Source organism: Anser brachyrhynchus, assembly GCF_964034855.1.
Source record: "Anser brachyrhynchus genome assembly, chromosome: 18".
Lineage (NCBI taxonomy): Eukaryota > Metazoa > Chordata > Aves > Anseriformes > Anatidae > Anser > Anser brachyrhynchus.
Window position 1 is genome coordinate 6,777,817 of NC_137711.1, and position 24,681 is coordinate 6,802,497.

The following is a 24,681-nucleotide window of genomic DNA, read 5'->3' on the forward strand; positions in this document are numbered from 1 at the left end:
GGGAGCCCCGGGGGGGGTTACACACCGCCATCCCCACCCCCAAACGCCCCTCCCGGTGTAAGGAGGCGGCACGGCAGAGCTCGGTGGAGAATTTTATTGTCGTACGGTCGCTTCACGGGGTCCTAGGTACAGCCGCGGAGCCCCCGGTGCCGTGCAGCGGGTGCTAACGCACGCACCGAAGCGATAACGCCTGCCACCCCCCCACCCCCGACACCCCCTGGACCCCCCCCAGGATTTCGCCAGACCCCCCCCTTGGCCCACCCCTAACATCCCCTTGACACCCCCCGAGCACCACCCGCCTCCCCACGCCAACCCCAGGCAGCGGCCGCTGGGGTCGGGAGGTCCCGGTCCAGGCTCTGCTCGAGGCTCCGGGGGGGGCTCCAGAGATTTTGGGGGGGCACAAAGTCCGCTGAGCATACAGGGGGTGCGGGGCCGGGGCACCCCCGGCTGGCAAATAACACAGGTGACGAGAGCAGGGCCGTGGGGCCAAGCGGAGCAGCGGCATCCAGGAGAGCGGGGAGAGCGCGAAGCATTCGGGGGGATGAGATTGGGGGGGGGGGGGGGGCACATTTCAAGGGAAATAGGAGCATAAAGGGGAAAGCTCCAAACCCTCCCCGGCCCCGGGACCGTCCCGTAGCGCAGCCGGCAGCCCCGGGGGCTCCATGCAAGCGCCGCGACAAAAGGGAGCGAGAGCGCGGTGCCGGCGCTGGGACCCCCGCCCGATGCGCGGGACCCCAGAAACGAAGCCCTTGCGATGGCCCCTCCGCCGGTGGCTGCGGGGGGCACCCCATGAGGCCGGGCTCCTCTTCTTGCGGGTTCCATGCTGGCTGCCCGTACCCCCGGCGCGAGGCGTCCTCCGCTGCGGCGAGCGACCCGGCTGCCCTAAGGGTCTCTGCAGGAGGAAACGCCGGGGGGGGGCCGTAACAGCCGGGGAAGGGGCGAGAGCCTACACGTGCTGCTGGTCCAGAGCCTTCAGAGGAAGGGGTTGAGGCCCCCCTGCGAGGCCGGGGGGGCCGGGGGGCCGCTCAGCGGCAGTAAGGGCTGCGGCAGGGTGCTGGGGAGCTCGGGGAAGGGCCCGGCGCCGGCCTGGGGGAAGGCACTGGCGGAGGCGGGGAGGGCGGCGGGGACGCTGCTGAGCGGCAGCGGCAGCGAGGTGCTGTAGGTCATGGCGTTGACGGGGAGGCCCGCGGGCAGGCCGGGCACAGGCGAGCTGGTCCGCATCTGGTTGAGCGTGGGCTTGGGCTGCTCGGCGAGGCTGAAGGGGTTGGTGGGGGACGGCGTGCTGAGACCTGCAAGGAGACAAGGGGGTGCGTCAAGGTGGCTGCGTGTCCCCACACCCTCCTCCTCCTCTTCATCCTTCACCCCGAGCACCCCTCTCCCACCCAGCCCTTTGGGTCCCCAGGAGCAGCAGCACGGCCCAGGCACCCCGGGACCTACCCGAGAGGAAAGGGTTGCGCGTCTTGGCTGCCTGCGGCGGCGCGACCAGGGAGTCCAGGTTGACCAGGGAGGAGGCGGCGGGGCCAAGGAAGGCCTCGGGGGTTTTACAGTCCTTCCGCTCCTTGCAGGACTCGGCCAGGGAGTCTGCCAGGTTGGTGAGGTCGAAGCTCTTCGCCCCGTCCTGCTTGGTGCTGGGGAACAGGTCTCCGAAGGGGTCCAGCTCTGGGGCAGGGGAGACAAGATGCGTGAGCCACCCGTGGGATGCCAACAGTGACGTGATGTTGTGCCCTCATCCCCCCCCGGGGCATTTAGCAGCACATCTTGCCAGATTGCAGCCTCTCTGCAGCAGGGCTGAGGCTGCAGCACCACGGGAGGCAGCAGGGATCGGGGACGGGGGTGCCCACAGGGACCGGTGCTACCCCCTGGGCTGCGGGGCACCCGAAGGCCACGGCACGGGTGGCTGCACGTGGGGACGAGCTTTGGCCACGCCAGCAAGGAGCCATGCACAGATGCAGGAGCAGCTCCTGGCTGGCCACGGAGCAGCCTCCCCGCCGGAGGCAGGGACGGAGAAACGTCCCCGCCTGTTCAAATCGGCCCCTGCCCGTGTCCCCGGCGCTTACCCGCGGGGCTGCTGGACTTGGCCGAGGAGGGCAGCTGCGAATGCTCCGGCTCCGGCTGCTCAGCCGCCTCGGGAGGTTTTGCAAACAGGTCGAAAGCGTCCCCCCCTGCAGCTGGGGTGAAGAGGTGAGACTCGAGGAGGGGGGGGGGCGAGCGGGAAGGCGAGGGGTGGGAGACGTGCGGGCGTGCAACGGGGGCTGCGGGGCTGGGGTTGGCAGCGCCCACCGGCCCACGGAGACTGGGATGGGTCAGAGCAGGAGCTCAGTTGTGAGCAGGCAGTGCTAGCCAAGGCAGCGGGGACAGGGCGGCCAGGATGGAAACAGCACGAGGAGACCGTATTAACGACCAGTGCTTGCACCCAGGGCTGATTCTGCTCTCGCCCCCTTAGGGACCAGAAGTTAGGGCAACTCCCTGTGCATTTGGGGCAGTGGAAACAGGACTGCCGTGAGGTGGGAGGAAACAACCAAGGAGGAACCGAGAGCAGCAGCGAGCTCTGAAACCCACGTTTTTCCTATAAACAGCTCCCCACCTGCAACGTGGCAGGTGCGAACAGCAACCGTCCTGTCTTGGTGGGCACAAAGGGGAGTTTCGGGGGGGGAGCAAAGCCAACAGGTATCGGGGGGGGGGGCACCACCCCACTGCGGGAGCGCTGCTGAGGCTGCCACCCACTCCCATGGGAGGGCTCCGTTAACTGTGCCGTGTTAATTAAAGCAGCCTGACTATTGCGGGCAGAGAGAGAGCTTAAAGGTACCCTGAAGTCTTCGGCACGCCAAGGAGCGAGTGGAAGTCCTGCAGGAGGTGCTCGCGGAGCTGGCTGTGGGACAAGGGGCTCCCGGGACACCCACTCCCAGGACGGCAGCACCAGCCAGCGCCGTGCACGATCCCCAGCAAAACCAAATCCCCGCCCGAGCCGCTTACCGGCGTTAGGAGGTGGCTCAGCCACAGCAGCCCAAGGGTCGGTCGCCGGCACAGCACCGGAGCCCTGGGCAGGAGGGGACGTCGTCCCCCAGGGGTCCCCAGGAGAGAAGCCAGAAGGGGCAGGTGCCTTCCCCCACGGATCGGCGGCGGCGGGGTGGAAATCCCAGGGCCCGGCGGGGGTTTGCTGGGACGAGGCGCTTGCCTGGGGCAGGGGCTCCCCGCTGCCGGCCGGTACGGGCACCCAGGGGTCCGTCGTGCCGGTCCAGGCTACCGGCTCCGCTTTGGGTTTCACATCTGAAAGGAGATGAGGGGAACGGGGTGGGGGGCAGAGGGATGCCGAATGTTAGGGATGCACCTGGGGACCGTGGCTTCCCACCAGCATCGCCACCCAGGCGTGCAGAGGACAGGGCAGTGGTGGGAGGAGAAGCCAAAGGTCCTCATTGCTGAACGGGTGGGAACTGGGCAGGGGCAGAGGCCGGGGAGAGGTCTGTGCCACTGCCACGAGCTGTGGCAGACCTGGAGCAGCCCCTACCTGGCACATCCCATGGGTCGACAGACGTGTGGCTGGAGGGGGCTGGCACCGGCCCGAATATATCTGCCAGCTCCAGGATAGAGGACTGCAAACAGAAAGGGAATAAAGGCGTAAGGGAAGCACAGCGTAGACCTGGGAGCCCAGCCCAGGGCCACAGCATCACTCGGGAGCTCTAGGCTGCATGTGTGGCCATCCAGGGCCCTGGTGCTTCACCTGGCTTTTCTTCATCTTATCCTCTTCCTCCTCTTCCTCCCCACCCTGGGCAGTCTCCTCCAAGGCTCTCTGCAGCAGGGAGTTCTCCCCTTGCCAAGCCCTCACCTCCTGCAGGGACAAGGGACGGGGCCGTGAGCGGGCCGGGGCCCCCCAGCAGACACCTCCTCCAGGAGACAGACCCAGCGCAGGAGCTGCCACCGCATCCCCAAAAAGTCCCAGCATCCGAGCAGAGGTAGCTCCTCCGGGGCCGAGCCCGCCGGGAGAGCACGCAGCGAACATCCCCGCAGGAGCGAAAGCGAAGCGGGCGCCGGAGCGGGGCCGGCAGCGGGGCCGGCGGCCGCAGGAGGCAGAGAGAAGCCCAAGTGCAAGAGAGAGGAGCGCCTGGGGCTGCGGGGCACAGGTACCTTCTCGTGCTCCTCTTTGCTCAGCGCGAGCGCTAGCTGCAATTGCCTTTCTTCGTCTGTACTGGAAAGTGGAGGAAGTGGCTTCTGCCAACAGAGGAAATCGGGTGAAATTTCAGCTCGGCCTCAGCTTGCCGAGCAGCTCGGTGGTCGCCGTCCTTGCCACCAGCATCCAGCAGCCCCTCGCCTACGTGTGCAGCGTGCCCACGGGCTTGCTGCGGACCCCAGCTCTCCGGTCCCTGAGCAGCCTGAGCTCAGGAGTCCGTCCCGTCCCCTCCTCTGGGGTCCGGACACTCAGACCCGAGGCACTTTTGGAGAGGGACCATCCCCACACCACCACGGCAGCCCTGATCGCCGCCCCACGATGCTCATCCAGGGCTGGGAGCGGGGATGCCGGTGGGGGTGTGCATGTGCACGGCTGTGCACGCGTGTGCGAGCGTGTCTGCATGTGCACAGCCCAGGGGGGCTCCGAGAGGCAGCGCTTTCGAGAGCATGTTCCTACAGAGCTCATCGCAGCAGCGAGTGGAAGCTATAAATACTGCATTTCCAGGCCTAAAATAGGGATACACACATGCTGTTCAGCCTCCAAAAGAGCCACCAGGCAGGGGAAGGCGGGCAGTGGCGAGCACTGCCTCTGAAGCGTGTCCCCTGCCCCAGCAGGACCGAGGACGCGATGCTGGGTGCCAGCCCCCCAAGGACACTGCCCACGTCCTTGGCGTGCCCGGCCGTCCCCGCACGGGCTGTGCCAGCCAGCGGCAATCTCGGCCGGTGTGCAAATAAGCTGTCCCCAAAGAAAAGGGGCAGGTAGGAGGGGGGACAGCCCTGGGGGAGGCTGCACAGCTGGGGCTGGGGCTCGTTTGCTGCCCACATCCCCCCTCGGCTCCGCCAGTTGGAAAGGAGCGGCCGGAGGCGGAGGCAGCCGTGCCCCAAGCAAAGGGCAGCGCAGCGGGACGTATCGCCTCCCGACGAAGGCGAGGGAAACGGGACGGGGGAACCAGAAGACCTTGGTGGATGAGGGCAGCTAGGTTTGGTGTCTCGGCCATGGCGCTGTCCCTGCTGGCATGAGGACGGGCGGCACAGACAGCCGGTGCCCCCGCTGCCCGCCGGTGACTGGGATGCAGGCACAGCGCGAGCAGCCCGGTGCGGTTGCGGGTCTGTGCACAGCCCTCGGGCAGCCCCATACCCGCCGTCCTCCACAGGGGCCGAGCCCCCGCAGATAAGCCCGGGCACGGGGCAGACCCCAGCCCCACGGCCCTACCTTCTCGGCCTCCTCCCGACTCATGGCCAGGGCGAGCTGCAGCTGCAGCTCCTCCTCGCCCGTCGTCTGCGGCCTCGCTTGCTCCAGGTCAGAGGCGAACCGTGGGGATGAGGACGATGCTGGGAGAGAAAAGAAGAAGAGGTGAAGGAGCAGCGTTGGGACTTCAGGGAGATCAGCCACCCGTCCAAGCAGCCTCCCCGACCCCATCCACAGCTCCAGAGGTGGTCTCCCCAAGGGCCACACCCCCAAATTAATGCTTACAACCACCAACGAGCTGCACGCCGCAGCCAAGCATCACCACCACCACCCCAAAAAGCGGAGGGGGAGCACCGGGTGGGCGCAGTGAACCTCACACAGCACCCACCTCAAACCACACACAGCTCCCTCCTCCTCCCAGCCATGAGCACTCACAGTTAAAGGAGGAGGGCGAGCCCCGCGTCCGGCCGTAGTCGTCGCCGTAGGGCGAAGTGCGGCGGCCGTAGGCGGCCTGGTGGCTGCCGCTGCCCATGCCCTCAAGGGCCATGCGCTCCTTGGTCTGCAGCGCGTGCGCCCGCTCCTGCTTCAGCCGCTCCTCGTCCTTGAGCAGCGCCATCACCTGCTTCACCTTCTCCCGGATGTTGATGCCCTGGTCCTTGCCGTCGCGGTCCACGTACTGGAAGTCCTTCAGCGTCTGGATGGTGTAGAGGTTCTCCCGGCACTGGTGGGTCACCTTCTCGGAGCCGGTTTTGATGAGGTAGTCCAGCAGGGTGAGGGCTTTGTACACGTGGCGCCAGTTCTTGCCGCTGTCGTTCAGCCGCCGCCAGATCATGCCCATGACCTCGGCGAAGGCCACCGTGTTGAAGGTGAGGTCCGCGATCTCCGACATCAGGGAGCTGGGAGGCCCCCAGGGGTCGTTGGAGGTGGCCTCCCGCACCTTGATCTCCGCCTCCGAGTAGTTGTGCACGATGTTCTTCACCTGCCGGCGCAGGGCCGAGGTCGTCATGGCTGCGCGCTGCCCGGGGCCCGCCGGCGGCGGGCGCTCGCGGCGGGGAAGGGACGGGCGCTCACGGCCTCACCGGCACCTGCAGCGGGGAACGGGGACACAGAGACCTCAGCACCAGCCCCGGCTCACCAGAGGCCCATCCCAAAGCCCTCAGCCGGCACCGAGGATGCTTCTCAAGGTGGAAAGGCCCGTCGCCACCGCATCTAACGCTCACCAAAAGCAAGAGGGATGCAGGATGCTCAGGGTGGAAAAAATATCTTACAGAAAACCAATACCTAGCACTGCAGCGCTGCCAAGAGATTTGGCTTCGGATTCAGCAACATTTGGATGAGCTTTTACCAGGCGCTTCTGCTGCTACGAGCACCCACCTGAAAATGGCAGCTCCCTCCTCCAGCCCCAGGCTGCCTCCGGGCCCCAGCCCCCTGCAGCGGCCCAGGGGGGCTCCCCTGCACCCCCCGAGGCTCCCGGCACCGCCAGGACACATTGGGTGAAAATAAAGGCCTGGTGTGACTCAGAGCCTGCCCTGACGGTTTTGCTGAGCAAACTTGGTGATTTTGCGTCTGGGATGGAAACACGTGCTGCTGTGGGGTTGCTAAATCAGGGGGCTATCCTGGTTGCTAAACCAGGGGGATATCCCGGTGCCAGGCATGCAGACAGGGCGGGTAACACAAAACCCCCTGCAAAATCCCCAGATCCTGCCCAAGCCTACCCTGTGCACGGGTGGCCGCTGTTGAAATGCGCCCACGAGGCTCCCGGCTGACCTGCACCCGCATCCCCTTCCTGTGGGGTGGCCACGAGGCACCCGCGGGCACCCTGACGCTGCTGCTTGTCACCACGGGTCCCTGCCGTGCCACCAACCAGGGCTGGCAGGGCCGGGAGCTGCCCCTGTCCCTTCCTGCTGGGAAGTGCCCATCCTTTGCCAGCAAAACCACGTGGCTTGTCGTTGCCCCGTTTTCTTGTGACCCCATCACAGCTCTGTGCCCTGCTCCATGCTGGTCTCACCTGCGGGGCTGTCAAACACCACTACCCTCACTGTCTCGGGGGACCAGCAAAGCCAAGAGGCAGAGGCTGGAAGCAGGCCGGAGCTCCCCACAGCCGGGCTGGGAGCTGGGCTCCTCGCAGAGCTCCCACCCCAAAACTCACCGGCAACGCTTCCCCGCTCCGCGATAAGGCTGCCGGGCACAGCCCTATCTCCCCTGCCCAGCCACGAGCGCGGCCGGCGATTACCGGTGCCCGTCCCAACACCCGGCTCACGAAGCCGGCACCTCCCTGCGCCGCAGCCACCGCGCCGCGGCCGGCCTCACCACCGGCACTGGGCTCTCGAACTCGGGACGCCGCTTCCCCGGCCGACACAGAACCACGCCAGGGCCGTGCCGACGTGCCCACAAGCCACGCACAGCACCCGCCATGCTCCCGTGCAACCCGTGCAACCGGTCCGGCACCTCCTGCTCCGGCGGGCCGGCGGCACCGTGGCTCCGCCGGCGACGTCCCCGTGAGTCAGAGCAGCCTGGCACCGCCGCGCTCGCGGGCGGCCCAAGTTTCTCTCCCCAGACGCTTCCCTGTATCGATTTCCTTTCGCAACGCCGCTGCTCGGCGCGGCCTTTGGATCCCACCAGGAGAGCCTCGCTCGGGCGGCCGCGACGCTGGCGCGGAAACGCCTTCGGGACGAGGGCAGCGGCGCGGCAAAGTCCTCCGGGACTTGGCTCCGCGCTCTGCTTTCCACCGCCACCCCTCAGGAAGATAAAGTCAGCTTTCCAAAGGTGCCACCGGCCCAGCAAACACCGGCGCGCCCGTCCATCGGCCTCCGGGGAGGGCTGTCCCCTCCTGTCCCCAGCGGGTCCCCATGCCCGGGAGAGCCCCAGCCCAATGCCACCGGCTCCGGCACCGCTCGTCCCGGCCGGAGAACGGGTCCCAGATGGATTTCACCAGGCTTCCCGCGAAGTCTGCGTGGATAGAGCTGGGAAAAGGGGTTGGGACAGCGGGTGGAGGAGCGCGGCCCTGGCTGGAGCGCTGCCAGCGGCGTTGGAAGCAGCGGGTTTTTACCCAGCCCGGTATCCCCCCGGAATATAAAGGCAGTGAAACAGAAGCTGTGCGGGAGATAAGGCGGCAGCGCCCGGCAGCTCATATGGAATTACTGCAGTGACCTTGAGCTGGAGGCTGCCAGGTGGGAGAAGGACACCGGGGGCTGGGGACAGGTCCCCATCGCCCGCGTCCCGGCGCAGGGCACTGCGGAGGCTGAGGGGATGGGGGGGGGGACGACACACACGGGTGGGGGGCAGGAACGGGGTCAGGGGGGAGCAGGAGGGGCTGGGGGCACCGGGAGGGGGCACGGGCAGAGAGGACAGGGGCCGGGGGCACCCGGGGGGGCTCGCTGGGTCCCCCATCAGGTGCGGGGCCGGGAGGGAGCAGCGCCCGAAATGGAGGCAGAGCCCCCCGGCGGGCAGCACCGGCGGCTCCGGGGGACCGGCGGGGACCGGGACCCTCCCCCGGTGAGCGGCGGGACCCCGGCAGCCCCCGGTACCCCCCGGTACCCCCCAGCCCCGTTCGGGCCCATCCCGGAGCCGCATCCCCCGGCATCCCCCCCCGCGCTCCGCACCCCCCTGCGGATGCTCGGGGCCGTCCAGAACCTTCCTCCCTCCCTTCCTCCCTCTTACCTCGGCGGAGCGGCGGGGCCCCGCCGCGCACGGGGGCCGGGACCGGGACCGGGACCGTGCACGGGGGCCGGCACCGGCGGGAGCGCGCAGGAGGCGGCCGCAGCCCTCCCGCTGCCTGCTGCGCGCCGCCGAGCTGCCGGGCAGGCTGGGCAGGTCCCGGCTGCCCGCCTTAACCCCTTCGGGGCCGACCGAGCCCCGGCCCGGCCCCCTCCAGCCCCTTAACGTGGGTCCCCCCCCCGGCCCCGAGACCCTGAATCCACCCCCCCCCCGGTGCGCTAACCCCGGGGGGGATGCGGCGCCGAGCCCCTGCCCCGCCGCGTGCGGGAGGCGGGGATGCTCTAAATGCTCAGTCACTGCCCCTCGCTGGCAGGCTGCCAGGCGCTGCTCGCTTTTTTTTTTATATATATATATTTTTGATTTTTTTTTTCCCTCCCCCCCCCCCTTATTTTTAGACAGGAACCAGCCATCCCCAGGCTTGGAAGCGCCTCCGAATGATGCTGACCTCCCCCCCCCCCCCCAGCAATGCAGCTCCCTCTCTGGTACCCAAGGCCGCCGCTGCAATTTGAGTTCGGCAAAATTTTTGCCCGGATCTAAATTTGGAGCGGATTCTTCCCCTGCTCTGAACAGCTCCCAGAGCCTGGCTCGGGGAGAGAGGGAGGCATCAGATGACATTACAAAATAAGTCATGTCTCTCGATTGCTTCAGTGCCACCCCCACTCTCCCGGCCTCTGCCTTCCATTTTAATCAGTGACAGGCCTTCAAGTATTATGGATATATATAATCTTTTTTAATATCACTGGCATTTTCCATAATAGAAAGCATCTCCCGGGTGCCGAGGCACTGGGGAGGGGATCGCGCCTCCCTGCTGCTGCCCCCACCACGGAGCAGATCCATCTCACCCCAGGCCCTGCCTTGGGTCGCGGGGAGAAGCCAGCAGGGAGGCCCTGGGCTTCCAGGGGCTTTGTGGATCTCATCAGCCCGGCTTCCCCGGCAGGCTCAGGCCGAGCAAGCTGAACACGCGCCCAGTCCCGCTCTCGGCTGCGGCCTGTGGGAAGAGCGCTTCGCGCATCCAGCCCTCCGCCGGGTCAGCCAGGAGAGCGGCCCGCTGGGGCAACCCCGAGGGAAGCCTCCCACCACCCCGCTCCTGGGGATTTCTCGCCCTCTCCTCTCCACAATTCAGCTGGGACAGAGGGCCCAGGAAGGCAGCTTGCCGCTCTTCATCCTCTCTGCTACAATCAGCAGCAGGACTGTGCAAACGTGGGGGTTTTTGGGTGGTCTACACCCTCACTATAGGAAGTGGTGAACCAGCGAGGCTCTAAAGCTCATTTCCCTCAGCTCTGGCGCAAGCTGGCTGCTCACCCAGGCCCCCTCTACAACTGAGAACCTTCTGGAAACGTGCCGTCACCTTCCGCTCACGGCCTTTTCCTGGAATCCCCCTTCCCAGCCTCCCTAACAGCGATGGTGTCTTCAGGCCCTGCGTCACGTGTTGGTTCTGGTATGCAGCCCGCAAGGCCAGGGAGGTCGCTCACCTCAGTTACGCAGCAAACAGCACGAATTATTAACACTAATACAAATAATGCCCACGTCTGGGGGAGGAGAAGGAGCGCTCTCCTTGCTAGGACGGGCACAGTGGGGCCTGGAGCACCCCCATGTCCTTCAGTGCGCGGGGCTGACCCGCTCACCGGGTTTTGGGCTCCAGAGACAGAACCCACACCTCAGCACACAGCAGGACCGTAAAATAGGGATACATGTTTCTAAGGGTGTGTTTGGGAAGCTGGTTCTAATTTTACCACATTTCCAGTCACGTAACTTGCACCAATCAATGTAAAAAATAACGGAGCTGGCTCAGCGTAAGATACAGCAGCCAGGGAGCAGAATATTGCACTTATTGGCCCAGCCCAGCCCTTCCTGGGCTCTGTTTGTATATTGTCCCTGAGGAGGTTCTTGTCCAAGGCTTTACGGCAAAAAAGTATAGTATTTTATACATAAAGTATAAAAAAGTATAGTATTTTATATATACAAAAAAGTATAAGTATATAAGTATATATATATAAGTATATATAAGTATATATATAGTAAAAAAGTATATACAAAAAAGTATTTATGACAAAAAAGTATAGACTATTCCCAGCATGCAGATTTGTTCTTCTTTGCAGAAAATCTTATGCCACCATCCCCAGGCCTCCAGGCTCCTCCCTTGGAACGGGAAGGAGAGAACAGCATATGACAACCGTCCATCCTTTAGTATGTGACTAAAGGGAAATTTTATTTTACCTGTTTTCTTACTAACAAGATTTTCTGGGAGCAGAGCTATACATGGAGCCTGGTTTCTATAGGCTGGACCAAATGCATGGGTCTTGCAACTTTGCTTTGCCATCTTTTAATGTGAGACTACCAAATGGAAGCATTCCTGTCTTTGAGACAATCACGTTGTCTCTGTTACGTGCAGACTGCCTCTTGTCTAGAAGACAGATGGCTTGAGCTGTTTGAGTTGGGCATATTCACAAGCTGATAATGATCTCCAGGGAGGCAGGAGCTATTGTCAGAGCCTGCGAGACACACCCCAACTTCAGGCCTTTTTCCTCTCTGATTCTCAAAATGTTGCTGAAATTCTCACTCCAGTAATGCTGAGCAGAGACATTCCCTTTGTGGTTCTGTGCCCGCTAAGCCAGAAGAGGCTCCATCCTTCCACAGAAGCCAAATGCTTCCTCTCACCCTGCTGAGAGAGCATCTCAGAACATGAAAGGTCTCACCTGGCCAGCAGAACAAAATAAGCTACAATTTGCCCGGAGCTAAGGGGAAGAACAGACACTTTCTCCAGAGATAGCAAATGAGTTAAAACAAGAAACAAAAAGAAAACAACTCTGCACAAGGAAGTTATTTTGTACTGCATGTGGCTCTGAGACGCGTGTCGGTGTGGTTTCCCATGTAAAAGAGCACGTGCCTGAGGCACACACACCTGGTGTAACCATGCAGCGATGTACAGAATTTGTAACAGTAATGCTTAGCATGGATATGAATCTGCTGTCTAAGAACCTCAAAGGTATCATGAACCTCAATTAATAATCTACATTGATGTCATTTATTTACAGGGCCAAAGCCTTTCTGGGGAATGCTGTCCAGCTGCTTGAGCAGGAAGGCTGCACTTCATCCACGTACGGTGCCAGGTCAAGGGAGACCCTGCTTGCTCTGCCTTGGAAGACTGCTTTGACCCAACCCCATGAGCAGAGCATACAACATTAAGAACGGGTATGTTTCCACAAAAAAAAAAAAGCTCCATTCCAGCTGTGAAGCACAAGGAAACCCAGACAGAAAGAGGTGATAAGCAGAGATGCACACGCAGGCTGATAGAGACAGGAAGGGTGGCTCTAACACAAGGCCCAACCCTGCTCTCCATATTTATAGCATGAATTTCACTCATTTTAATTCAAGAGTGATTAGTCTTGGAAGTAAGCAAGTAAGAGTTGACTCAGAATGGGGCATGGGTACATTAGGCTGCATAGAAAGAGACTGCATGATCAGCACATAAATAGTTGTGTGTGTAAGAAAAAGCAAGGTGGCACATCCTTCGGAATAGTGCATTTTCACTGAGATCCTGAATGCCCCAGAGAAGCCGCTGTCAAGAAGTCCTGAGAGGAGACTGGACAAGCAGTCAAGAATATGATCAAAACCAAGATGGATTTTTCTAAGCTACTGTTCTAGTACTTGGGCTCATGAGTACAAGGAACACCCTACTTGCTTGCTAGCCAAGCAAGATTGAAAAACAAAGACTGACACCTCTCACCCTGACTGGCACTTTTAAGTTTTTCTTCCTTATTAGAGATACCAGTGTTTTCTAGTCTTAATGGTTTTGGAGGCTGTGGTATCTCTTGCCTTGTCTCTTATTGGCAAGTGACCACCTGCAGAAGTAACAGATGATCTCGCAACAGTCTTGCATCACAGAAGAGAGGCACCCCACTATTTGTAATCCCTTCATTACTTCAGAAAGAAGAATCTCCACTTGATCTGTGTAAAAATGGTTATTTATTTAATTCTATGTCTAGTTACAAAGTGCTTCACTCTCCCACTTTAGAACGCCCTTTTTCCGTAGCTCTTCAAATAAAGAAACCATTTTGCTCACCATTGAATCCAGCAGCCCATAGACCTGCAGCAGAAATTAACAGACGGTTGCAGTGAAAATGCATGATGAAATCTTAATGACATGACTGACAAAACAGAGATAGTTTCTCATGCAGGAGCATATAAACGTACAGGCACGCACACAACCACATAAAAGTGGCTGCCTGCTAGCAGATCTTAGCTCTAGTAATAACTTTTCTGGCTATGAAGTGTGTTTAACATTATCCGAGATACAATTAATTCTGCTGATCCCTCAAGAGTCCGCAAGCATGCTAAAGGCATCCCAGATAGAAATCCCGCATGTGGCTATGCAATGCCTGGATTTATGCTAACAGGCTCCAGGCTGCAATAAAGGACGTCTTACCTTGTATTTCACACTTACCTTGCTACAGAATTATGGACATACATTTGTCAATTTTCTGAGTTTAACAAAGTGCTTACTGCTCTACCTAAGCTTCAGCACAAGGTTACGAGCAAAGAACAAAAACAAGAAAACAAAGCTATAAGCTTTGGCCAGACTCACTTCAATGTAAAGTTTTTCCTGGTATGTCCCAAACAAAATAGGGTCCACCTGGTCCTGAGGAGGTTCAGTGGGATCTGTAACTACAGCTTCTGCAGGTTGTGCTACCTCTTTCACCTTCTGTGATGAAGTGGAAGATTTCAGCTTTTTCTCATCTTTTACTTTTGACTTTCTGCTGTTTGGACGTTCCTATTCAGGGACAGAGAGGGGAAAAAAAAAAGATGACACAGATCAGTACACCTTTCAGATTGTAGCAAGATGCACCCAGCAATCAGCACCTCTTCTGATGGATTGGAAATCAGCTCAAACTCAGGATACGCAGCCTCAGAATGCACCACACTGTCACCAGAACCCAGTGCTCAAGTTTTCAGCAGGCATCCCAACACTTACCTCCTTCTCTTTCCCTGCAGTCTTAGCTGTTCTTTTTTTGTCTTCTTTATCCTTACCACCAACTGACCTTCTCTCTTCTTTCCTACTGGTTATTTTGTCTTCTTTTCCTCCTTTTATAGGTTGTTTTACTTCTGCTACAAAAGAATTCCAATTAACCCAAAGCAACATTTTCACATCCAGACAGACAAGCCTGCTGCACCTACGCACTGTAAGCATATTATTTTTGCCACATATTTTGCTCTTTTTAATTAATCTGAGCTGTACTGCACTGAAAAACAATGACCTTGAAGAGTACTTTGTTTAAATGAACAGGTCTCAAACATACATCGGAACAAGCTTATATAAGAGATAAAAATGCGATAGATTTTTTTCAGTTAGTCAGTGTGAAAAGCAGGGCTAAAATCCAGCTAAATTAAAACGCTTATTCGTTTTTCTCCATGCACGTCCATGTTTTTAATACCAAACCTCAGATCACAACTATTATCTCACGCACTGCTGTTTTTTCTGATGCATTTTCTTATAAAAGCTTTGAGGTGAAACAGCTGACGTTGCTATTTCAGTTGCAACTCAGCAAGTTTTCTGGATTGCCACCAGTCCATGGAATCCACCTGCTGTGCTAAAAGCACCATTTACCTGTTTCCTCTGGAAGAACATCTACACAGGTGTCCTTCTCAGGCAAGCCAAGCAGGGATCTCAGCTTCAGAGAGTGACTCACCAGACCATCAATTGTTTCACGCCACAGCTGGAGACTGAGAAAAGTACCAGAAACAGAAGGGAGACAGCACAGCAACTGGGCATTTTGGGGTGGAAAGGTAGGGGCAAAGCCATCTTTTCACCCAATGCCCAGGAGTGAAGGCACCTTTCAGCTAAAAGCTGCTCTGTCCAATTCAATCAATACAATTGCACCTAACATCTGAAAATCTGGGCAGAGGGAAGCTACATTACTTTCCTTGGGTTTGCACGTCAATGGGCTCACACGGACCCATAAATATTACTGGGTAACTAGGTCTCCTGCTCTTCAACATGACACACTGGTAAATCAGCATTGATCTGCTGCCTGTACCAAGAGGAACCCGCATTCCTGTGATTTAGAAGCAGCTAGCAGCTGTTGATATGTTTACAGTCTGAAAGCCTGAGCGAAGAAAAAAGAAACTGCATGAGGGAGGATACAGTTATCTGAGTAAAAGGGTACAGAAAATTACCCAAAGATTTCATAAACATATCCTAGAATAATCTTGCCAGAAATAACCTTGTGTACTCCCCTAAATTACATGAATATTCTAAACTTATCACCAGAAAGAAATGGCATTTGGGTCCTAGACAGCTGCTACAATTACTCTATTAAAAAAAAAAAAACCATAAAAAAAGACTTCTAGACCTCACATAATTATATGCGCTTTGAATCACAACACTTGCAACTGAACTTGCTAAGGCTGTTGATCATACAAGGCATTTATAAGCTTTATCTTGCCCAGGTAACACACCAGGTTTGATACAAAAGGTCTGACTGGGTTGGCTTCTGTTCGACACACAGCTCCAGCGCTGCCTTATTGAGCTGGGTCAGTGCTTCTTCTCGCTGCTCCTCCTTCGGGATCGACTTTATAGCCTGACTTGAGAGAAAAAAAACCACTTCTCAGTTCTCCTTCCCAATTGTCTGGTCCCTGAGCTTAACGAAACACACCACGGATCTCTTCCTGGACACCAGTCTGAAACCAGGTTGCACTGGGCACTTGCACACCCAGACGGAGCTGGAGATTTGGGCAAGGTGCACAGGTTACCCAAGATCTGAGAAGCAATCCCAGATCTCCCAGTTAAAACTCACCCACTGTAAGCCCCTCTGCAACTCTACAGGTAGAGCAAGTCTAGCACGTTTGAAGGCCTTCTAAGAGAGAGCTCTTCTAACAGCAGAGAAGCAGCAGAGGTTTCCAAGAGAACACTACAGAAAAACTGCTGACAGAATCCAAACCACTCTCGCTTTAATCTAGGGAGGTCTGCATTTTATCCACAGCCTGTCGTGAGTGGCCCCTTAGAGCTCTGATGAATAGGGAGGACTCTCCAAGGAGAAGGGCCCTTGGGGAAGCCACAGGAGGCTGTGGGATTAAGCCTGCCCCCCGCATTCAGTTCTGGGATGACAGAAAGCTAATGGGGGAAGAGCTTAAAATATCTATTACATTGTCTGGTTCTCTTTTCTTCGTCACACAACAGCCCTCAGAGCCTCTCTTGGGAATTTCTTTACAAGAGCACTGAGGGTGTGGTCAGCAGAGCCGATGTGCTTTTCTGTAACACACGTCATAAATCATCTCAAACTCAGAGAACATTGGAAGCAGACCTTTGGGTGGGCTCATGCTGGGGTACGCCAGACTATTTGTAAGGAAAATGGAAAGCCCATCGGTTTGTCATTGCGCCAGAGGGAACAAGGGCGACCACCTGCTTAAAGTCCTCGAAGGAAAAGTTCCACGCTGAGGGGCCTGGCTCTTCCTCTTCCACCTTCACTTGACTCGGAGTCACATCGAGTGTGTTCTTCCAGTCTGGGATCTCTGTAGCACTCCCCTGAGTGGAGAGAGCCTCCGAGACACTCTCCTGGAGCTGCATGTCCTCCACGCTGCTCTTCGGGCCTGAGGGTACTTTCTCCTCGGAGGCTGAAGGGACGGTCACGTGCTGTCTCCACAGTCCCTGCAGCTGCTTAACCACTCGATGCTGATAATGCAACTTTGATAACAGGGGAAAGGTAAATAGCAAAGTGAGTTATGCCTTTCCTCTACAACGCTAACTGTTAAAGCCACTATGGCAAGCTATGTCAGCCCCCAGAAAGGCATGGATGCACTAGCCCTGCAAGTTTTCTTTCCCTGCTATTTCAGCTGTGCAGCCCATTAAATAGCAAGCTTCACCTTGGGATTCTTCCTGTGGAACAACTCTTCCTCTGTGACATAGGCATCCACAGGAGATGGGGTGCGCTCTGGGGTCCGAATTCGGACAAGAAGTTCCTTCAGAGTCTCTTCTACTATAGCAGCACCCTCTTGAGCAGCCAGGTCAGACTGAGGCAGCACAACAAGCACAACATGAGTCCCCGCTCCGTGTACAAGCGCACAAGCAAATTCACACCCACGCTACTAACTACATGTATATGTTATACAGTATTACAAGGAAAAGAATAACTGCAAACCCCACCACACCAAGCAGTACTTACGGCAGCTTTTCAAATAAGCCCCACAAAAAAATCCCCAACAAAATATACTTTCCTATGCATAGTGTAATTTTCAATTTATACTTTACTTGATATCATACTGTATTACACACAATCCTATCCCCACTAATTAATGAAATTCATTACAAACAGAAAAATCTTTTTTAAAAGGACCAATGTGAACAGTTCAGGTGGCATAACCACATCTTTAGTAATAACATTACAATAGACTGCAGAGTTCTTCGATTTTATTTTGCAAACCTGCTTAAATACATACAGACGTTCTGTAAATAAATAATCATCTCACTCTCAGCCTTAATTGCAGAGCAATGAAAATACCATGTCTTCCACTCCCTCCCTTGTCCTCTATTTGCATATTAAGTTCAAAGCTCACATTTACACAGTTACATGCTTGGTTACCTCCAGTTTCTCTCTGAGGTCAGCCAATTTATCCTCATACACAACAATTCCCCAAAGGGTCACCTGCAGCAGAGCTCCTCCTAATAACATAGGATGTGTCCTAAATTCCCAGGACTCACTGAAAATGCCAGCTCTCTCTGACTTGAAAAGAAAGACAAACTTTCTAGTTTCTCCAGGCAAAATTACACCTGAAATTAGAGAGAAAATACATCGGTCTGTAAGAAACCACCTGATTAACATGGCCCTTTTCCAGTCCCCACCGAGTGTCCTCATCTCTTTGTAAGACTCTTTCCCCGTAGCTTAGCTGGCTATCACACCTCATCCAACAATTTTACTCCTTCCAGATTTACACCAGTTACCATGTTACTGAACTGGTATTATTTCCACTGCACGCTCCTTTTACAGGAAAGCTCAGTACTCCCTCTGGTAGCTCATACCCAGTTTGCCATCAGAAAGTGATTCACTTCGCAGCTTTCCACCCATTTACGTTCAGAGCAGGAGCAACCTCCTTTCCTTCAAGTCCCATGAAAAGGATCTGCCTCACACACCTATTTTGGTGTGAGTCAGCTCTGACAGCCAGGGTGGCTTCCTAAGAAGATTCACCCAGGAGGCTTGCTCTGCCATTAGTCAGACTCAGCAGCTCAGATAACACCTGAATATGTACTCTCTGCTCTGTGCACAAAGGTCTCAGAGCTCAGCAGTTCTCATACCTGGTCTGGCATCAAAGTAAAAACACTGTATCCTCTTGGTTTCTCTGGAGGGAATCTGCTGGAGAAGCCTCCTCCAGCTATACCAGATGGCAGCTGTGCCATCATTGCTCACCGTCAGGAAGCTTTCGGCTTTTTCACCAGCCACAGTCTCAAAAGTGAGACGGGCAGCAATGCCAACTACATGCTGTAAGGAAAAGGACAAAGATAACAATTTCTGCTCTGTCTTGCCTGTAGTCATACCACAAATAAGGGGTTGAACATCGGTCGGAGAACTTGTAAGGCAGGTCCAATGAAGTGGCCATTATACAGAGTGCACCTGGGAATCTGAGCGTCACGCCACAGACAGAGCGATCACTTCTGTTTCTAGACCTCTCTGGAGAAAATGCAGGGACACTATTATGCTCAGAATAAATCCCCCATTCTCCAGCCTGGGAGTGACACTCATTGTACAGCCGTGACTTGGGAACTCAAGCAAGCTGAGCTCAACAAAACAATAAAAAGTGCACAATTACCCTGCAAGAAGTGATGCAGTTGATCCAACGTGCAGGCTGGCCACAGAAATCTAAAGACGGACCCCGTACTGCTTCTGGAACCAGATCATAATAATCCCCTAAGGAGTCACTGCTACAGAAAACAACAACAAATGTTTCCGTGGAGTAAAATTCACTTCCAGAGGTGGGAGAACAAACGGTGGTTTACAAGACCTTGTAAGAAATAACCCCCTACCTAATGCTTTTCCACAGAGCTCTCTCTCTTTACAGACAGAGCCCTGCAGATGTGGCAAACAAACTCCAGCTAATGACTTGCCACTACCAAAGAGGACAGGACAGCCAGAACAACAAGGAGAAGACCGGTAACTGCGTAAGGAAGGCTGAGGGCACGACTGAATAAGGAGAAAAGGGGTCCTCCGCTACAGATGAAGAGGGCAGGGGAAAAAAGGCAAGTTGATGATGGAAGCAGAAGGCTGCAAAGGGACAACCAAATGGAGATAATTTAGAGCACAGTCTCCACCCTGCCCAATGTAAGCTGAGGAGCCACACAGAAGGAAGACTGGAGGAAAGGCCTCAGAAAACTTTTCTGGTTCTTGCTCCTTGGTCATTAGGCCTCAAGGCACAAAGGAACCACTCGAATCCTAAACCTGGCGATTTTAGTATTGGAACATGCCTCTCACTGTGCCCCTGTGCTCTGGATAAGAGCAGCTACAGAGATCCCTACAGACGGATGGTGCACACCCCAAATTCTTTATTACTGTCATGAAGTAAAACTTACAGGGTCTCAGACTCTTCAGAACCGGCGGAACATGGAAAAGACTGCATTGAGACAGACGTGAAAGGCTGCCCTTTACCGATCACCTCCAGTCCATCCAGATCCTGGACATACAGAGAAATGACCAACCCTCAATTTCTCTTTTATATAGAAAAGTCAAATACTGGACAAATGTACCAACTGAATCAAGTAAAGTGAAGCTCCCATACCTCACTCTTCATCTTAATGGTTTCTAGATGTATCCAACAAATGTGTAAGTTAGACAGGAAGTAACTGGTTCTGAGTCTCCTGAGAATCCTATATGACAGTATTCCTCACCACGGATGCTTCACGGATGGGAAAAGTCTCCTTCACACATCGTTCTCATCCCCAGAGCCATGTTTTGGGAATAAAAAGGTGAGGTTTATTCAGTTTTTAAAAGGAGGGGCTAACTGCCTTCGGATTTCGTATGCAACCACATGGGTGAAGGTGTCTTCCTTCTGCCCTAAGGCACAAAATCAAAGTCCTACACCAGTATTTGGGGTTTCTTTTTATTGTCCGTGTCTTCGCAGCTGTATGCTGCTGGTTCAGGGTCCTATTCTGAGGCTCCCAGCCCAGTCCATGCATCACTTAGACAGGCCAGACATCTTTCACAACTGTGGCCCTTTGGAAATGTGGAAACTGCCAAGATCAGTACTGCAGGGCTAAGCTTTAGATTCCTAATGCTTTTTCAGATCCAGTCCTTGGCAATTTTATGTTATTCTACAGCATTTCACAAGAAATGAGAGACACAAAGAATACCCTTGCTCCTCTAGTCTTACCGGCTTGTAAAAGTCTAGCTCCTCTAGGACAGATTTTAGCTCCTGCCGTCGGCGTTTCAGGAAAAGACTCTTATCCCAGGTTAGACGGAAAGGGATCCTCTTCGGAGGTTTCAGACCTGTGGAAATACCCAAGAGCTCACTATCTACATACCCACATGCCTATTTATTTCACTCAGATCTAGTAGCGTGAGTTTCTTTGCAGCAGTACCCTGGGTGCGTCACAGAAATTACAGCAACACAGCCTTTCATGTAGCAAGCTTAACTCTGTATTACTGGCGGCCCAACTGAAGGTGACTAGCAAGTAGCTTGTGCTACAGCTGCCAAAAGGGATGATGACAATGTGAGCCTCTGCACTATGAATGCTATAGCCTCTCCGCACGGCTCCCTTACCCGTTTCCATTCGCACAGTGTGGGGTTTCCCCACGTGAGTGACTGGTGCTGGGTAGCCCCGTTCCCTCTGAGTCAGGGTCAGCATCAGGCCAGTGAGTTCATCTCCGATGCGCTCGGGCTGGCTCCAGAACTCGCTTCCTGTTCGGTAGCCCTAGGGCAGAAAACAAGGCTCCCACCACTAATTTCAGAGATGCTGAGAAAATAGCTTCCTGCTGTTTTCACAGGGACTAGAAGCGAAAAGGAAGGTGGTGTCCAACACTGCTTGTGAGGATATTTTAGAAGTCTATAAATTATTCCGTTCTGCAGGGTAAGCCAGAATTTTTAATCAGGCTGCTGTCAAAGACAAAAGAAGACTTTCTTCTATCTAGTGCTACATACAGGTTGAATGATACTAAAATAATACAGCACATAAATTAGAACCTTTGGAAGAATTATAAATGTAAAAGAAGTTACCATAGGATATTCCCATAATCCTCCTGACTTACCCATACCCCTTTCTCCACGTAAATTCCTAAAACTCAAACCATCAGATCTTTCTGGCCCTGAAACAACTGTGGCACATCCCCAGTACCACGTCCAGGGCATGTCACTGCAGTAAGAATCACGAAATGGCATTGCCCATGTACAGCAGCTTGTTAGCAAGGAGCCAAAGCGCACCACCGCTTCTGTCTGACTGGTACAGATGGCACAGTTCGTGTTTTCATTTTTAAAATCACTGAAAGCTCTGCTCGCATACTAGGCTGAAGGACTCAGAGTGAATGACTTCGATAAGTATCTAAAGACAGAGCCGCACAGATGTCATTCACAGCACCTGTGTCTGAGCTCTTTCACAAGAGCAGAGCCATCAGGGTGCGGAACAAGTGGGGCTCTCACCTTTCCAGGAAACAGGGCAGGGAGACTCCGGTCAATGAGGTCACGTTCTTCCTGGATTTGTCTGTAATCCTCTGAGACGCTCATCAACAACTCATTTTCTGGCTTCTGAAGAATTTCTGTAAAGAAGGAATATCAAATGTGCTGCACTTCTTCTGGGTGCAACCTCTTCTATTGTGTCTAGGTGTAACTCCCTTATACTGTCCCCTGTCAGGTCCCTTGTCCTTCCCCCAGCCAGAACCAGCAGCTCGCCTCCCCACAGCACCCAGGGCCCTCTCCAGACCCCGTCACCAGCAGCAGTGTGGGGAGCTCGGAAAACCTGGAGGCAGGCTGTAAATGGCAGCAGGACCAGCCCTGGTTGGCTCTGCCCACTGAAGAGTGTTGTGGTGCCATCAAACAGCCCCACGTACACAGAGAATTTATAGAACAAGGCCTCAGCTCCTCTCACCTCCTAGATACCTCTCCTGCTTTTTCCTGAGTGCCATATTACGGTGCCAGTTCTGGAGAGCTCTGTGCTCTGACGGTGGGATCTGACGGACCTTTTTCTTTGTCTCTCCTCCATGTTCTTCTTTTAAAACTGCTGCAGTAACATTTTTACGAGGAACTTCAATAAAATCTGCTATCTGAAGAGAAATGAAACGTTAAATTGACTCTCAATGCACACAATGCTAATGCAACAAAAAATGGGAGAGCAGAGGAGAAAAGAATTCTTCAGACTGGCAGCACCTTCACCTCATCACTCTGCGAGGAACTAAAACGTGGCATTAGGAACACACTCAGAAAAAAATGGAAGGATTTAGCTGAGTAACTGGACTCAAGCTTTGGCAGTGCTGCATCACCAGCTCTTCCCATGCTAGCCTGATGCCATCAGCAGGAGCACAAATGGAAGAGGAAGCCTCTGTAATTCTTCCCTCCATGACCTCCGCCTGCACACATGACTTCAAAACCTGCTGGAGCAGTTTCTCTGAAGGCAAGCCCCGCAGAGTAAGACAAGGCAGGGAAAACCACACCTCAAGCCTGACCTGTTCTTGATAGGTGCTGAAATAAATCAAGAAGTACTTTACACATCACATTCCACCTCTAGAAAAGTGCTGCACAGCAACATTTTCATAATTTTAAAATCCAACCTGAGTGTTTCCTCTGGCCAAGGCTTCCATCTTGAACTCCTGGAGACTTCCCAAAACGTGGTGAGGAAGAATCTCTTCACAGCCATCACCAAACTGTCCTGGTCCTACAATGAAAACAAACGAGCAAACAAATCAAAACCAACCCCCAAGACAGGTGACTAAAGCTAGGCTTGACAGAACCAAAAATCAAAGGCAAAATGTGGAATTTAACCATACCAGAAAAACTCAGCTGTTCCTTGGGTGCCCTCGGGAAGACAGGATATGCTACCAGAAGATGCGCCTTCTTTTTTGCCTCTTTGGGCCGATATTTTCGAATGAGGAATTTCCTCGTAACTGGAATTCTCCCGGCATCATGGGGAAGGTGTGGAGCATGGAGCTTCAAAAATAAACATCACGACGCAATTAGCGACACACTTACTCACCTTCATTCCTTCTGACCCTTCCAGGATACACAGCCAAGTCCTATCGGTGCACGCTGCTCCTCCTCAGAGAGGCACGTTACACGGCTGCGGGGATACCAGTTTAGTTTCTGCCTCACTCTTCTTGACTCTGCATTATAACTGGGACAGGGGAAAGAGTTTTAAATTGCTTTCCCGATAATTATCTGCTGTGTCACTCCGTGTCAAATGCTTCCACTCACATAGCTTGACCTGAGTTTTGGAAAGCAAGCGGTGGTAGTTACTAAACAAAATACTCTTCTCATTAGATCAGGAAGTTGGAAATGTAGTTCCAAAAGGGCAGGTGAAAAAATCACGTCGGGATCAATAACCCTGTACTTTTAGAAACTGACAAGTCACAAAAAGCAGGACAGGCAAGGGAATGAGAACTGAACTCTAGCAGCAGATTTTGGTTTAAATGAATGCACAGGACCCTCTGTTAAACACAAAACCACCAAAATAAATAAATAAAAAAATACATAAAGTTTCAGTGAAGGCAGCTTTTTCTATGAGTTAAAATTACATACTTTTTCCAGGTCCTCTAACTTAATTGCAAGTGCTTGGATGTCATCCCCTCGCAGAACGTATGGAACAGGCTCTGGCTCCTCTGGAATCGTTGAGAAGGGTTGTTCACATGCCTTTTCCTTCTTGTCTGAAACACAGAAGGGAAGACCTCCCCCTCATTCTCCCAAAGAAACCCCATCTTCCTCTCTCAGCCTGGCTCAAACCGTTTTTCCAGCTGAACTGCTTTTTTGAGGTTACGCGGGACAATTAAATTCAGCATCTCTCACGCTTGGAAGATCAAAGTTTAGGAAGCTACAGGGACCAAAGTGGGTCACTAGGATTCAGCTGGGTCACGCACTTTGTTCTAGGTGACAGCAAACTCATGAGATAAGCGCTCTGTGCTATCTGCACGTAGAAGAAATCTCAGAAATTTTCCTTCCCCCGTTCCTCGTACAAGCACACAACTTCGACGCACAGCTGCACTGCATCGCTCACCAAGCAAAACAGCCACAGAAAGCCACCACCCCTCCACAACACCCCGAATACCAAAAAAAAATCCCGTCAGAACCGTGCACACGCTGGGGCAGCATCGTCCAGAACAACCCCAAGGCAGGAACCAGCTGGAGGCAACCTCGGATTGATTTTGTATCTCGTTTTATTCTCGACCCGTAAATCCCCCCAGCCAGGAGCGCCTCCTTTATACAGACACGCACACACGGGCCTCTCCGGGTAAAAAAGGCAAAGGGGAAGGGGCCGCAGAGGGGAAGGGGCCACTTGCGGACTGCCCCCATCTATGTATTGGGGGGGGCAGAGGTCGCAGCACCCCCCTCACACCAGACTCGCCCCGCAGCGCCCAGCCGGCCCCCAGCGGCCCCCGGGGGCCGGGCCCGTACCCGGGGGGGTCCCGGAGCGCGGCTCCCTGCGGCCCTGC

General features: G+C 54.8%; 2 protein-coding genes and 1 long non-coding RNA gene across 9 annotated transcripts; 1 reads left to right on the forward strand and 2 right to left on the reverse strand.

Moving 5' to 3' along the window:
- Positions 1-80: 80 nt before the first annotated feature.
- Positions 81-9,285, reverse strand: EPN3 (epsin 3). 5 transcript variants are annotated; one of them, XM_080560405.1, is made up of 10 exons: positions 9,014-9,251; positions 5,789-6,438; positions 5,378-5,496; positions 4,123-4,206; positions 3,719-3,826; positions 3,506-3,590; positions 2,974-3,267; positions 2,058-2,168; positions 1,438-1,659; positions 81-1,289 (listed from the first exon to the last, which is right to left on the reverse strand). In XM_080560405.1, exons 2-10 carry the CDS (start codon positions 6,357-6,359, stop codon positions 973-975), a joined length of 1,911 nt encoding a protein of 636 aa, XP_080416531.1. In that variant the 5' UTR covers positions 6,360-6,438; positions 9,014-9,251; the 3' UTR covers positions 81-972. The 5 variants fall into 5 exon arrangements, with proteins under 5 accessions (XP_080416531.1, XP_080416532.1, XP_080416533.1 ...); XM_080560406.1 differs by lacking the exon at positions 9,014-9,251 and adding an exon at positions 7,802-7,929; XM_080560407.1 differs by lacking the exon at positions 4,123-4,206 and having other exon boundaries at positions 9,014-9,285.
- On the forward strand, positions 8,385-14,669 carry LOC308179782. Its single transcript, XR_013940530.1, has 3 exons — positions 8,385-8,523; positions 12,106-12,262; positions 14,162-14,669. It is a non-coding gene; the product is annotated as an uncharacterized lncRNA (long non-coding RNA).
- On the reverse strand, positions 13,014-24,674 carry MYCBPAP (MYCBP associated protein). 3 transcript variants are annotated; one of them, XM_080560382.1, is made up of 19 exons: positions 24,319-24,674; positions 23,774-23,898; positions 23,026-23,185; positions 22,810-22,913; positions 22,131-22,305; positions 21,686-21,801; positions 20,813-20,963; positions 20,423-20,538; positions 19,626-19,726; positions 18,869-18,980; positions 18,357-18,540; positions 17,647-17,834; positions 16,931-17,077; positions 16,470-16,751; positions 15,527-15,648; positions 14,676-14,791; positions 14,043-14,173; positions 13,656-13,841; positions 13,014-13,157 (listed from the first exon to the last, which is right to left on the reverse strand). In XM_080560382.1, the coding sequence occupies exons 1-19, from the start codon at positions 24,539-24,541 to the stop codon at positions 13,053-13,055; spliced, it is 2,844 nt and encodes a 947-aa protein (XP_080416508.1). In that variant the 5' UTR covers positions 24,542-24,674; the 3' UTR covers positions 13,014-13,052. The 3 variants fall into 3 exon arrangements, with proteins under 3 accessions (XP_080416508.1, XP_080416507.1, XP_080416509.1); XM_080560381.1 differs by having other exon boundaries at positions 14,043-14,176; XM_080560383.1 differs by lacking the exons at positions 18,869-18,980; positions 19,626-19,726 and having other exon boundaries at positions 14,043-14,176.
- Between the last annotated feature and the right edge of the window lie 7 nt (positions 24,675-24,681).

Bases quoted from the DNA above. Each gene is read 5' to 3' on its own strand.
- MYCBPAP (XM_080560381.1), bottom strand. From the start codon at position 24,541: ATGGGGGCAGTCCGCAAGTGGCCCCTTCCCCTCTGCGGCCCCTTCCCC. The intron at 16,752-16,930 runs GTGAAGCTTGCT...CTGTTATCAAAG, and splicing joins TCCACAGGAAGAATCCCAAG to TTGCATTATCAGCATCGAGT. The intron at 13,842-14,042 runs GTAAGTGTTGGG...GTCCCTGAATAG, and splicing joins CTGCAGGGAAAGAGAAGGAG to GAACGTCCAAACAGCAGAAA.
- EPN3 (XM_080560405.1), bottom strand. From the start codon at position 6,359: ATGACGACCTCGGCCCTGCGCCGGCAGGTGAAGAACATCGTGCACAAC. The intron at 3,591-3,718 runs GTGAAGCACCAG...TTCTGTTTGCAG, and splicing joins ATAAGATGAAGAAAAGCCAG to TCCTCTATCCTGGAGCTGGC. The intron at 1,290-1,437 runs GTAGGTCCCGGG...GTCTCCTTGCAG, and splicing joins GCGCAACCCTTTCCTCTCGG to GTCTCAGCACGCCGTCCCCC.